Below are 14,020 nucleotides of genomic sequence, written 5' to 3'. Positions count from 1 at the left end.
GTCACGTCACTCCAATAGTATCGCGACCAGAACTGCACACGGTATTCCATCTGTCACGTAACCAATGTTTTATAAAGTGGTCATAAAATTTTCTTGCTCCTATACTCTATGCCCCGGCTAATCAAGATAAGCATCCCGTATGCCTTCTTCACCATTTTGTCTGCTTTTGTTCGTCAGTAGCCCCCAGAGACTATCATTCATTGTGCAAATCCTTCCCTTATTGGATGCCCCAAAATGCATCACCTTGCACTTATTGGGATTAAATTCCTTCTCCCATCGCTCTGCCCAATTTATCTGCTGATAATATCAGAGTGTAGACCATATCCTCCTCACTATCAACAGCATTCTCTGTTTTTATGTCATCGGCAAACTTACAAACGAAACCTTTTACCTTCATATCCAAATCGTTAATGTATATAACAAACAGCAAGGATCCCAGCCCCAATCCCTGCGGCACACCACTTGTCATAGGCTTCCAAATATAAAAAGAACCCTCCATCATCACTATTTGCATGCCAATTTAGGAACCAGTCGGTGACAAAAAAAGGGAGGTTAGTGGCACAATTTCAGATACAAGACTTAGATTTTTATGATGTAAAACTGCTGGGTTTTCTCCCCCCTGAAGCCTTATTAGTCACAAAAGGAAGTCTGGACTCTGGAAAGTCACCATTCGATGGCTAAACATGATGGTCATTGAAAGGCAACTTCAATTCTCAGCAAAATAAGTAGAATAAGCAGGTAGCGTAGAGTTGCTTGCCGATGATGGACCCTGACATTGTGCTTGCAGAGGCATCACTGGTAAGAGTTGATGGAATCAATGATGGGCCTGAGAGCAAGAGACTCCACAGGGGTCCAGTCCACTCTACAAGGGTGCAGGATGTCTACATTGAGATGAAAGAGATATTGATTGTAATCTCCACCTTGCTAAGATCTGCCAAACAATGTAAAAGATTGATGATCACGATAAGGTAAATATCTGATGCCAATAAAGATCTTCTTGTCTTGAGACAACTTCATTAATCTCTTTACCTGTCATTATTTCTCAGCACCAAGTTAACTGAGAAATAAGTTTCTGCAAAGGGTAATGTTTCCAAACTTTCTTTATTCAAAATCAGTCTGAACTCACTTTGCTTGTTACAAGAGCTTCTATGTTTTAATAACTTTTATTTTCAAGGAACAGTATGCTTTCACCTCACATTCTTGATAATAAATTACCCCAATTTAGGCAAAACTTCATAACATTAATAAACTCAAAATAATGTCTCTTCATCCTCTACAGGAAAGAGTACATCAGAAACAACATTAAAGGACAATTAGACCATCAATGAGAGCTCTGGGTACACAGAAAAAGGAGGTGGATTTAATCAGCAAATGGAGAGGGGAGCCTATAGGACATATGGACAGGGGAGCCTATAGGACATAGTAAAAAGTTAGAGGACACTCAGCAACAACAAATTAACAAAGCTTCTTTCTTTGAGTCTCTCCAAAATAGTAACTGACTTCAATGGGGCATTTGTTGTGTGCCTGAGAGCTAAGATTGAAACAAGCTTGAGTCTGATTTGCTATTAACAAATCCACTTAATATTTCATAATAATTTAGAGATCTAAAATCATACAGCACAGAAACAGGCCTTTCAATCCAACTCATCCTTGCTGACCAAATTTTCCAAACTGAGACTAGTCCTATTTGCCTGCATTTGGCCCCTATCCTTCTAAATCTCTCCTATTTATGTACCTGTCCAAATATCTTTTAAATATTGTAACTGTACCTACATCTACCACTTCCTCTGGCAGTTCATTCCATATATGAAGCACGTTGCCCTCAGGTCCCTTTTAAATCTTTCTCCTTTCACCTTAAAATTATGCCCTCCAGTTTTGAACTCTCTAACCCCAGTGAAAAGAACTTTTCTATTTATCTTATGCATGTTCCTCACGATTTTATAAATCTCTAGAAGGTCATCCATCAACCTCCTGCGCTCCAGTGAGAAAAGTCCCAGCTTATCCAGCTTCCCCTTATAATTTAAACCCTCCAGTCTCTATAGCATCCTTGAAAATCTTTTCTGTACCCTGTCCAATTTAATATTATCCTTTCTCTAGCAAGGCAACCAGAACTATACACTGTCCTCCAAAAGGGCCCCAACAACATCCTGTACAACCGTAACATGACATCCCAACTCCTAAACTCAATGGCCTGAGCAATGAAGACAAGCATGCCTAACACTTTCTTTCCGCTTTGCCTACCTGCGATACAGCTTTCAAGGAATTATGTATTTGAACTCCTAGGTTTCTCTGTTCTATAACACTCCCTAGGACCCTACCATTAACCGTATAAGTCCTGCCCTTGTTTGTCCTAGCAAAATGCCACACCTTGCATTTATCTAAATTAAACTCCATCTGCCACTCTTTGACCCAATGGCCCGATTATCCTTTGTTGTAAGGCTTTTTCTTCATATGAAACAAAGCTATGCAAAATTGTTAGTTTATAATTACAGTCTAATTAATTAACTTTCATTCACCTACTCATTTCCTTCTTGCTAGAACTGAAAATCTCTTCTTCTGTAACTCTTACCTTTGCACTCACATGACCCCATTTTTACTTCAGGGGCATCTCTAACAGCTTGACAGTTAATAGAATTGAGATTTGGAATTCATAATTTAGGGAATGACATTCACTATTCACTCAAAGTAAATCAATGATGCGTCAATACACTGTACAATCATCCAACCCATTCTCTATCTAGCTTGTCAGTGGCTCGACAGTATTTCAAAAATTATTAACACCCATTGAAGTAATCTGTTCTATCAATTTGTGCTGATGTGAATTCAATTCAGTGTGCCTAAGTTCATTTTGTCTTTGATCCTTGAAGGGAAAAATCGGTTTTAAACATCAGTAACAAGAAGACCAACATAAATACAGAAACAGGATTTTGGCTCTGTTAGAGATCTGAACAATATTCAATCAGAAGACTATTAATAATGGTTAAATCATTTTAAATTGAAAGGTGAATAGCAGGAGATTTAGCGTAAAATATCTATCAAGCAAAGGCATCTGATAACAAAAGCAAATCTTGAGCTGCGATAGGATCTGAGGAAAGGTGTGGCATGGCCTTCAGAAAGGCCTATTTGTATTTCTTGTTTAATTCAGATATTAGTGGTTAAATAACCTCTGTGAGGGAATGCATTCCTCTGTTTTTGTTGCAGTAGACTGCAGTCTAAAAAGGAAAATCAATCCAATATCCAACTATGGTGGTGTACAAGTTGCAAATAAATTATTGCATCCCATAAAATATGTCCAGTTTTTCAACATAAAAGATGAAATAGCAAGGCCAAATTCACCTGACTTTCAACAATTTGATGATCATGTCAACTAGAAACTAGGGTGCTTCTGCTTCTTAGAACATTATGCATATTTTGAAACCTTCATCCCATCAGTCTGTCCTGGATTTGCAAAAGGTCTCATAAATGAAAGGAAATGCTCAAAATATATGCAGCTCCAAGATTTCGCCCCTCTCTCACCTTTACCTAACACAGTTAATGTTTAACTTTAACTAACTGGGACTCTCATCTAATGAACATCTTCTCAATGGTGTGTCTGAAGAAAACACCAAGGTAGAAACTGCTTTCATTTTTGTTTACAAACCTGAGGAATGTCTCCAGACTGGAACTGACTCTGTTCAATGACCTGCCCCAACTCTGGAATGTGCGCTTTTTCTTGATTAAACTCTGAATTAATCAGAAATTCCTCAATCGATGTCATCCTGGTATTACTTGGAGAAACACTGTCATCTGACTCTTGTGGAATGGTTCTAGCTAATGCTTCTATAGCTTTGGTGGTCTGTAACATCTGCTCATTTGGATCACTTTCCAGAATGTTTTCATCAGAATCTTCTTTAGTATATGTGTTACTGACATCAGGATCTTCCTCCTTCTCTAAGTTCACAAGAAAATCCTCAAGTGAACCAACTGGCCTCTTCATGTGACTATTTTCCAAATCTTCTACATCTTCTTTTGGTTGTTCCTCAAACTTGTCCACTCCACAAGAGTGTCGTAAATCTGCAGCACCATCCTGTGAAAAGATCAGTTGATTATATTGACTTTTGCTGAATTCAGTTTCTTGAACTTATTAGATGTTACAAATAGTCACATGAAATACTAGAATTTCACGAGTGGATGTGAGCAATTTGATCGTATTGTCTTTGAGATTAGCCATGGAGACTAGACACCAACGAAAACCAAAAGTCTTGAATATTGATCAATAAGAACATGTCCCACAAAGCCAGTTACTGAAAAACAGATTTGCATCTTACATGATCTTAGAATATCCAAAAGTACTTTACAACCAATTAAGTACTTTAGAAATATTGTAGTTTAGGAAACCAGTCTTCCCAATCAAGCCATGTCAGTTGTTTTTTAAAGTTAATACCGGAACTAACCATTCTCTGAAATAGGGGATCTGAACTGATCTTAAAAACCAAAATAAAGAGATGCAACTTTTTTGTCAAATTGGTGGTATCTGCCTGAACCAGGTAATGGAAAATAATGTCTCTCGAAAACCAACTACTCCAAAACACACCTGAATACCAAATCAGTTGGCTGAAACCAGAATCCACCCCAAATTAGGCAGCTGAAGCCAAGCCCAAAACAAGAAGAGGTAACTTCTTAGGTTGTACTTCTGTTCCCAAGATGGAACATTTGGCAGTAATTTTGAGCATTCTCCTCGCACTGTTTAAAAACTCCAATTAATGTATAAGCTATCAGAAAAGTTTGTGACCATTGCTGCCTTGTGATGTGGTACACTGAAAACAGTGAAAATCATGTTCCACCTACCTGCACATTTTCTTCCATTTTGGTATTTTCTCTTTGAACAGGTGCTGGTTCTTCGAAAGTAACACTTATTGAATTTGGCATCGCATCAACCACCTGACCCGGAGTTTTAAAAGCAGTTGGATAGCCACCCTGCTCTTTTCCGTTATAGCTTGTGGCACTCTGACAGTTGAGACCTTTGTCAGAGACCATCTCAGTCAGATCGTCAAATTCATCCTTAAAATCTGCAATGGACAATTGTTTCCTGACTGAATTACTGTCTTCAGGATGCTCACATATTTCAGGGGCAGACTGTAATGGCACAGAGTGCAGAGGGAATGTAAACAGTGTTCGAGGAATTCTGACAGGGCTAGAGTCTGCTGATTCACCGTAAGGAGACATGGTGCGAACTGTGAGCTCCTTAGAAATTTGAAGAAGCTGAATCTGGCTGGATCTTACTAGCACACTACCAGCTGTTGGTGATGCCACCTCAATAATCTGAGAAGAAATCAGAGGAAGTTATATTGTCCTGAAAATCTCAGTTTTAACTTCTAACAAATCTTACCAATTGATCATTTAACTGAAGCCATTGACATATGCATCAAATTTTCATTCAGAATGATGCAGCAACCTCAGTTGAAAGAATGCATGCTGACTTTTGAATGAAACACCGTAACATTCTGTTAATCAAGACGGCACCTAACCAACTGCATTAAGGACAGAGTACCAACAACACACCATTCTGAGGAGTAATGTTCAAAATTGAGAAGGAATGCTTTAAAATGCAGTGATACAACTGGGACTGACCATGGATAAGCAGCTGGGATGGCCATGGAGACAATTATGAATATATAGCAGAGGCAGGAGGTGGCATAATCATTGCCTTTATTTCCCCAAATAGATGGTGCCTGGGGTTTTATCTGTAGATGTTCATGGATTGGCAGTGGCTGAACAACTTTTGATTGTACCAGTTGCTCAAACAGTAATGAAGAAAATTGGACTCTACAATATATCTGGCAAGATACTATTCTGAACAGAGTTCACAAACTTACTTAAACTGTATCATCGAAGTCACGATTCTCCTGGTTCTCAGCCACAGAGAACGAAGCCACTCAGTGCATTAAAGGTGATGTATCCCTAAAGTAGAGTCAACCTTATCCATTCTGCTCAAAAATGATACCTCTCTTTTTTGATAGGCATTAAATTTGTGAAACTCACGAGCATATCAGGCAGCAGAAGAAAGTAAGTAGGGTTAACAAAGGGACCCATACACAGAGACAAAGTAAGAATTACTTACAGGAAATGCAAATGGAGCTTTACCTTCTGCCCGTCAACATAGACAGCATATCCAGTGACTCGCACGCCATTTGAAGTCCCTGCAGCATCTATAGTCACTGGCAGCCAGCTGATCAACACAATCCCAGGACTGGGGCTTGCTTCTATCTGAATATCCAGTGGGGCATCTGGAGGACCTGCGTCAACCAAAATGTCAGTCAAACAAGGACGTGCACTGGTCATTACATTCACAACTCAACCCCGTAATGCCTCGAGACACAGGCACATTGCAATGTCCAACAGTTTGCAAAAACAGACCGATAGCTAGATCCCTCAGCACAGCTACACTAGAACCCTAGTTTTAGTGAGGTGCTGGAACATAGCTGTCAAAAATCTATGTACTGAATGAAATGAAAGGACCAAGTATTATGTACCGAGCTTTGCTGATGACAAAAAACTGGCTGGGGAAGTAAGCTAGGATTTCAGTTGGCTGGACAGCCGGTTTGTGATGCAGATCAACATCAACAGCGTGGGTCCAATTCCGATATTAGCTGCAGTCGATATGCAGGTCTCTCATCTGACGTTACTAACCATCAGTTTACACCACCACTGGGTTTCTCTCTAATACAAGGTCAGCCCTACAAGAGTATGGTGATTTTACTTTATAAGTGTTTACAATTTCATTCTCTCTACCCTACTTGGACTCTACATGATTTTGAAAACGTCTATCAAATGTCCAAAGAACAGTTCTGACTTGTCCAATCCATCTTCCTAACTGAAGTTTCCCATCCACAAAATCATTCTCACAAGCTTCCTCTGCACCCTCTCCAACCCATCCTGAAGTGTGGCACTCAGATCAGTACACAATACTCCAACTGATCCAAGTCTTGTAAACATCCTAGATCTTGTAAACTTGGCCCGTATTAATAAAGCCCGTGGTACTGTCTGCTCTATTAACTCTATCTCCACTCATTCTGCCACCTTCAATGAATTACGTATATACGCATACAGGTCCCTCTGCTCCTGCACACCCTTTAAAATAGTGAGTATACAGACAAAAACTGAAGCCTTTGCAACCACCTTCAACCAGAGAGTCATTTGGTAAATGATTCATTCCAGTTGTCTCCTGATATTGTCATGACAGCAGCTGTCAGGATTGAGCCAACTTGACTTACTCTTTCTGCTAGCAAGAAATAGTTACATACATTCTATAAGGAAAGGATAATGAGTCCCAGTATTGTGTTGAAGATTTGAGTTTCAGAATTGCCACACTGCTATCTAAAATTTTCTAGTGCGGCTATCATATTCATCTATTTGTTAAAGTGTAAATGACCCAGGTTTTGCCTGTCGACAAAACGTCCTTGATGATTCAAGTGTAGGACAAACCTGACCCTATGAAAATGAATGGCAGAAATGTTAGGATTTTAGAATCTTGGATGAGAAGGCAAATTATCAGCTTAGTTAAAAAATAGCATAATGAAGGTCCAGGCAACTAAAAACAGACAAAGTCCTTGCAGAATATAGAGAAAGTAGAAAGGAGCTCAAATGGGGATTTAGGAGGGCTAAAAGTGGCCATGAAATGTCCTTGGCCGGCAGGGTTAAGGAGAATCCCAAGGCATTTTATACATATTTTAGCAGCTAGAAGGTAGCTAGGGAAAGAGCAGGGCCACTCAAGGATAATAGAGAGAGATAATGGGTGGAGCCAGAGGAAGTGGGTGAGATCCTTGATGAGTACTTTACACCTGTATTCAACAATAAGATGGACCCGAGGGATGTTGAGGTTAAGGAAAGGTGTGTGAATACTCTCGGGCAGGTCATCATGATGAAAGAGGAAGTGTTGGGAGTCTTGAAATCCATTAAGGTAGGTAAGCCCCCAGGGCCAGATGGGAACTATCCCACGATATATGGGAGGCAAGGAAGGAAATAGCTAGTGCTTTAACAGATATCTTTCCATCCTCTTTGGCCTTAGACGAGATTCCAAAGGACTGGAGAATGGCCAATGTTGTTCCTTTAGTTAAGGAGGGAAACAGAGATAATCCAGGTAATTACAGGACAATTAGCCTGATGTCAGTGATGGAGAAGCTGTTGGAAAAGATACTGAGAGAGAGGATTTATTCACACTTGGAAGCAAATGGGCTTGTTAGTGATAAGCAGCATGGGTTTGTGTAGGGAAGGTCATGTTTCACCATCATTGAGGTTTTTGAGGAGGTGACAAGAATGACTAATGAGGGAAGGCCAGTGGATTTTATCTGCAAAGACTTTGGTAAGGCATTTGATTAGGTAGCTCATGGCAGGCTAGGACAAAAGGTGGAGTCTCATGGAATCCGTGCTGACTCGATGGATTCAGAACTGGCGTGGTCATAGAAGACACAGAGTAGCAGTGGAAGGGTGCTTTCCCGAATGGAGATCTGTAACTAGTGGTGTTCTGCAGGGATCTGTGCTGGAGCCTTTGTTGCTTGTATTACATATAAATGATCTGGAGGAAAATGTGGGTGATCTGATTAGTCAGTTTGCAGATGACACCAAACTGGCGGAGTTGTAGATAGTGAGGAGGATTATCAAAGTTTGCAGCGGGATGTAGAAAGATTGCAGATTTGGACAGAGAAATGGCAGCTGAGTTTAATCCAGACAAATGCGAGGAGATGCACTTTGGAAGATCACATTCAGCTGTTAATTATACAATAACTGCAATAGGAGCATTGACATACACTTGGATCTGGGCGTACAGGTCCACAGATCCCTGAAAGTGACATCATAAAGGATAAGGTGGTCAAGAAGGCATACAGCATGCTAGCCTTCATCAGCCAGGGCACTGAATGTAAAAGTTGGCAAATTATGTTACAGGTGTATAACACTTTAGTTTGGCTACATTTAGAATATTGCAAGCAGTTCTGGTTGGCACACTACGAAACATCTGGATGCTTTGGAGAGGGTGCAGAAAAGGTTTACCAGGATGTTGCCTGGTCTGGAGGGTTTTAATTATGAGGAGAGATTGGATAAACTTGGGTTATTTTCACTGAAAAGGCAGAGGCTGAGGGGCAGCCAGATAGGTATCTACAAATGTATGAGAAGTTTGGGGAAAACGTTTTGCCCTGTGGGTACCTGGAATGCACTACCAGTGGAGGTGATGGAAGCAGGCACATTAACAATGTTTAAGGTGTACCTTGATAGACACAAGAATGGGACGCCAACAGAATGATAGAAACTGTGCCTGGGCAATAAATAGCGGGTCATATAAAGATTAGGAATCAGCGCAGCTTGGTGGGCCAAAGGGCTTCTTCTGATGTATTGTTAAATCAAGGCAAATTCAGCCAATTATCATACATCAATCGACTTTCAATCATCCGAGTAATGCAAGGCACCACTGGCAGGGCCATCATCATCAGTAAGTCAGCAATAACTGGCTCACTGATACATCGATTGGGTTTTTCCAGGTTTATCCAGCTCCAGATCTTAACCCTTGACGCAAGCATGAAGAGAAGAGCTGGTTTCCAGAGATGAGGTAAGACTGACTATAATATCTAGGCAGCATTTGAACAAGTTAAGCATCAAACAAGTGGAGTCTGGCAAAACTGAAACTATGGGAATCAGGAAGGAAGCTCTGCACTAGCTAAAATCGGTCCCAGCACAAAGGAAAAAACCGTCATTGTTTAGAGCAATCATCTTAGCCTCAAAACATCAGGGCAGAAGTTCTTCAGAATAATGTCCTAGACCCTTTCAGCTACTTCTTCAACAACATTTCCACTATCACAGGTGTAAGAATTCAGGATGTTCACCGATTGCAGTACAGTTTTCAATTCAGGCCATATCTACATGCATGACCTCAGACTTGGGTTTTTAAGTTACACGTAACGTTTGTACAATATAAGTGGCAGGCAATGATCATTTCCACCAAGTGAGAATATTCCCAATTCCTCTTGACATTCAAAGGGATTGCATTTGCTGAATTGCCAGTACCCTGGAGGGTCCCATAGACCAGAAGTTTTACTGGAACAGCCAGGTAGGTGCTGTGGTTACAAGAGCAGGTCAAGACTGAATACTCTGCAAAAAGTAATTGAACTCTCTAATTCCTGAAAGTTTGCACCATCTACAAAGGACAAATAATGAATATGGTAGAATAAAATGAATGAACCAAATAAATTAACCAAATAAAATGTGTAATGAAATATTCTGCATTTGATGTGTGAGAGCATTTCCAATCAACCTCAAGAAACTCAACACCATTCAGGTCAAAACTATCTGCTTGACTAGCACCCTATCCATCACTCAGCAAGTTGACTTAGAAATGCAACTGTTGTTCCATTGTAGTCACTGGGGAAAGTCCTGAGACTTCCTACCCAATAGAACTGTACAAGGCAGCAGCTCATCAGCATCTTCTCGAAGGAAGTTAAAAATTGACATTCAGTATTAATACTGCCAGAAGTATTGACACCACAAACAAAATACTATGCGGTTTTGACATCTGCACCTAAGTATGGATATATCAGACTTAGAGGGATGCAATAAAGGTTGACTGATTTGATTTCAGAGGACGGTTCTCTAATGACAGATTGTGCTGCATTAGTCTATTTTCTATAGGCATTTGAAGAATGAATCGTGATCTCACTGCAACATGAGAGTGTGAGAGGGTTGACAGGATGGATGCTGAGTGGCTACTTCCCCAGGTCAAGGGTCGAGAACTGGGTGGCATATTCTCAGGATAAGGGGTTGGCTAGTTAGGACTGAGATGAGGAGAAATATCTTCAATCAAAGGGTTGATCATCTTCAGAATTCTTTACCCCAGTGGTGCATGGATGCTCTAATGTCAAGTATACTCAAGGCCTGGATTGATATATTTTGAAAAATCTGGGGATTGAGCAGAAAGTGAGAGAGACAGCAAGGTTGGGTGAGAGACAATAAGGTTGGGTAAGAGGGTTTGCAATTGTCAGCAAGGTGGCCTTTGCTGTGGCAGACAAGACGACATGAGGGTGCTCCAAGATGGATGCACTCTCAGAAGAATTACTAAATTATTAAATTTATTTCCGGCCATAGTTGCATAGCTATCATTGTGGAGGAGGAGCTCCTCTCATAGGATGGCATATGGCTACTCCTGTAGCTCACTATCCAAAGTGACTCTAAGACCGGGGGACTGGTATACATAACATTCCCACTTAGTGGATGCCTCCAGGGAACTGCTGGATCTTATCTGCAAAGAGGGATAGGTTTGCCACTCATAAGATCCACATTTCCTCAAACTGGTCCCAAATAGCAGACCTGGCAGTTAGCTGCTTCCACACCTTGGTTGCGCCAGGCAAGATCATCCAGAGATGGGAACATGCCAATCCACTGACTTAACAGCAATATTTTGGATTCCAATCAGCCCCTCCCCTTTCCTGCCTTAGACAGGATGTTGAATAAATTCCAGTTTGTCTATGCAGTTGACCAACAAACCAAAATACACACAGAGTCTGGCAACAGTGAATATAATACAAACTGTCAAATCCATCTAGTCGCAACATCAAAGGCTAATTACCTCAACATGTACTACCTTTCAGTTTTCCAACAATGTTCTCACAGCTTCCCAAGTTTCCCACACAAGTTACAACTGATCCAGAATCCAACTACCTGCGTTGTGTCCCATATAATTCCACTCTTTGATCATCTCTCTGAACTTATTATCTCCCCGCTATCTCTGCATATTGATTTTGAAACCTTTGTTTAAAAATGTCCTCATGTCTGTGCTCCAGCTTCCTTCCACATACCAGCTAGAACCCTTCACCCTTATGATGCTGGTTGACTGTGGATTTGTCCTTTCCAATGTTGGCAAAACTTTCGGCCATCACAACTCTGGAATTTAACTCACTAAACCCATTCAACCCGCTACTTCTCACTGCAAATCCTAGCTCGTCAATCTCACCATTAATCTGAATTTCTATTTGTATTCAGCCTCCCCGATACAATGTTCTATTTGACTACCCAACACCTAATTTGGCTGCACATTCTTTGTACTGAAGAGATAATTTGTTATGTTACTGACCTCCTGGTAAGGTTGAGAACTGAGTACATGTGCATTTGAGCTGCCGTCGATCCGGTGGTAGTTCCCATGGTATTTGGTGTGGTCTGGCCTCCACTTTCACCTTGTACTTCATATTCGGCCTCAGGTTCATCAGGGAGTAGGAGTAGTTCCCAGCTTTCACCACTGTGTACTCCTCCTCATTGAGGAAAATTACATGGGTATAATTACTGTTGCTTGGCAACCAAGAAATGTCCGCTGAGGTTGCGGTAATAGTCTGAACTTTCAACTGCGTAGGAGCAACGCAGACATCTTTCCCCACTAGCATGCTGCTACATATGATATCGGAGTTCCCTTTGTCAGTCACACTCTGCACATAGATGCGATAAGCTTTAGAATTAAGTTCTAGTCGCTCAATTACAGCTTTGGTTGGTGAACCAAACTTGACATTCATCCTCAGCTCTTGATCCACATAGATATTATAGCTGAATATTGTACCCCAACCCCCGGGCACCAAAGGGGACTCCCAGCTGACAATGATGCTTTTGGCAAGCTGTTTAATTAAGTTCAGTTTCCTGGGGTAAGGCACCACATCCTCATCGTATTCTGCCACCTCTTCGGTATTGAGAACAAGACCATTGCTCACATGGCTATCTGGCTTTAATTGTGACCCATGCAGACTGAGCTCCTCATGGAGGCTGGAGGTCTCCAGCTTTTCGATGCTGTTCTTCCTCAGTGAAAGGCTTTTCTCACTGCCACTATGGAAACTTATCTCCTGAAATGAGCTATGAGACAGCTCATTGATTTCCGGAGGATGAAACGTTAACATGTCCTCATCAGATACACGCTCAATAAAGTTTGAAGGGACTAATCCTCTTCTCCCATCCATCAGCTCTCCTGAAAATGAAACCAGGACATATTTTAATGCAAAGTGTTAAAATCCCAGAGGTGAAATGCAAACAAATGCCAAATAAATGGCTGAGAATTTTTTTTTAATAACATTCCATAACAACTCCCTGGGATTGCAGACATGCATAACAAAGTTCCACCACTCTAATGTGCTGAATCCTTAATTACTTAAGACGACATAAAATCATCATTCACTCCAAAGTTTGGAGATCCACTACACTACACAGCTCACATTGCTAACTGCATATTAATTGTATTTAATCATATGAAGATAATAAACTTTAACTACAGATTCATTTGTACATCCAAAAATAGAAATACATTGAAACTGAGTGTTTAGTCATTGGGTTTTCATATTAGTAAGGTGTTTCCCTGTAAAAAAAGCTTATTAAAATATGGAAAAATTGGCAACTGATTCATCCTTTACCACTTGGTGTGTTGGAACACAGTGAGGCAGCAGAGGTCGCAAGGGAAGTTTAGAACGTGAATATAAATTGTCAGAGTATGATCACTCTATGATGTTCTTAAAGTCTGGACAGTATGATCAGTGGAAAAATGAAGGGATATGTGGACACTTTATGTTGCCATGAAAGAGAAAGGAGTAAAATCTGAATAAATTCTGACAAGTCAGTGCTCATCTTCTTGATATTAACAAATGCTAGAGTTCTTGGAATGATATTTACAAGAAAAACAACCTATGAAATGAGGTATGGTCAGAATTTGATATTTTTGACAAATCAAAATCTATTCCATTAAAGGTTATATCATAGACCTGAACAGATTGCATAAAAGGTTGAGGAAATTTAATTGGGTTTCCTGAGGTCCATACTAGAATTTGAATTACTTTATTGCACTGAGATTTTGCATATTGACCATTGGTTTTACTAGTATACGAGTTTTAACATCTATATCATTCTCAGATAAGCAGGTCGGTTGGATCAGATGTCTGCTGCCTTAAAAAGTTCATGAGGAAATTGTCATTTCCTTCAGACTTCTCAGAACAAATGAGATATTCTGTGGTTACAAAAAGAGTCAATGAAT

General features: G+C 40.4%; 1 protein-coding gene across 10 annotated transcripts in view; it reads right to left on the bottom strand.

Moving 5' to 3' along the window:
- The window catches only part of tspoap1 (TSPO associated protein 1), a 299,740-nt gene that overhangs the window by 58,825 nt on the left and 226,895 nt on the right, over positions 1-14,020 (bottom strand). For all 10 annotated transcript variants that reach the window (XM_087977435.1, XM_043718641.2, XM_087977432.1 and 7 more), the window contains 4 exons: positions 12,095-12,967; positions 6,124-6,275; positions 4,828-5,301; positions 3,641-4,066 (listed from right to left, as the gene is read on the bottom strand). In XM_087977435.1, the coding sequence (XP_087833561.1) occupies positions 3,641-4,066; positions 4,828-5,301; positions 6,124-6,275; positions 12,095-12,967 (1,925 nt within the window). The remainder of the gene's footprint in view (positions 1-3,640; positions 4,067-4,827; positions 5,302-6,123; positions 6,276-12,094; positions 12,968-14,020) is intronic.

Source organism: Chiloscyllium plagiosum, unplaced genomic scaffold (genome assembly GCF_037043375.1).
Source record: "Chiloscyllium plagiosum isolate Xiang-an unplaced genomic scaffold, Cpla_swu_hap1 HiC_scaffold_31, whole genome shotgun sequence".
Lineage (NCBI taxonomy): Eukaryota > Metazoa > Chordata > Chondrichthyes > Orectolobiformes > Hemiscylliidae > Chiloscyllium > Chiloscyllium plagiosum.
The sequence above is the reverse complement of the archived record's forward strand: the minus strand, read 5'-3'. Positions and strand labels throughout refer to the sequence as shown.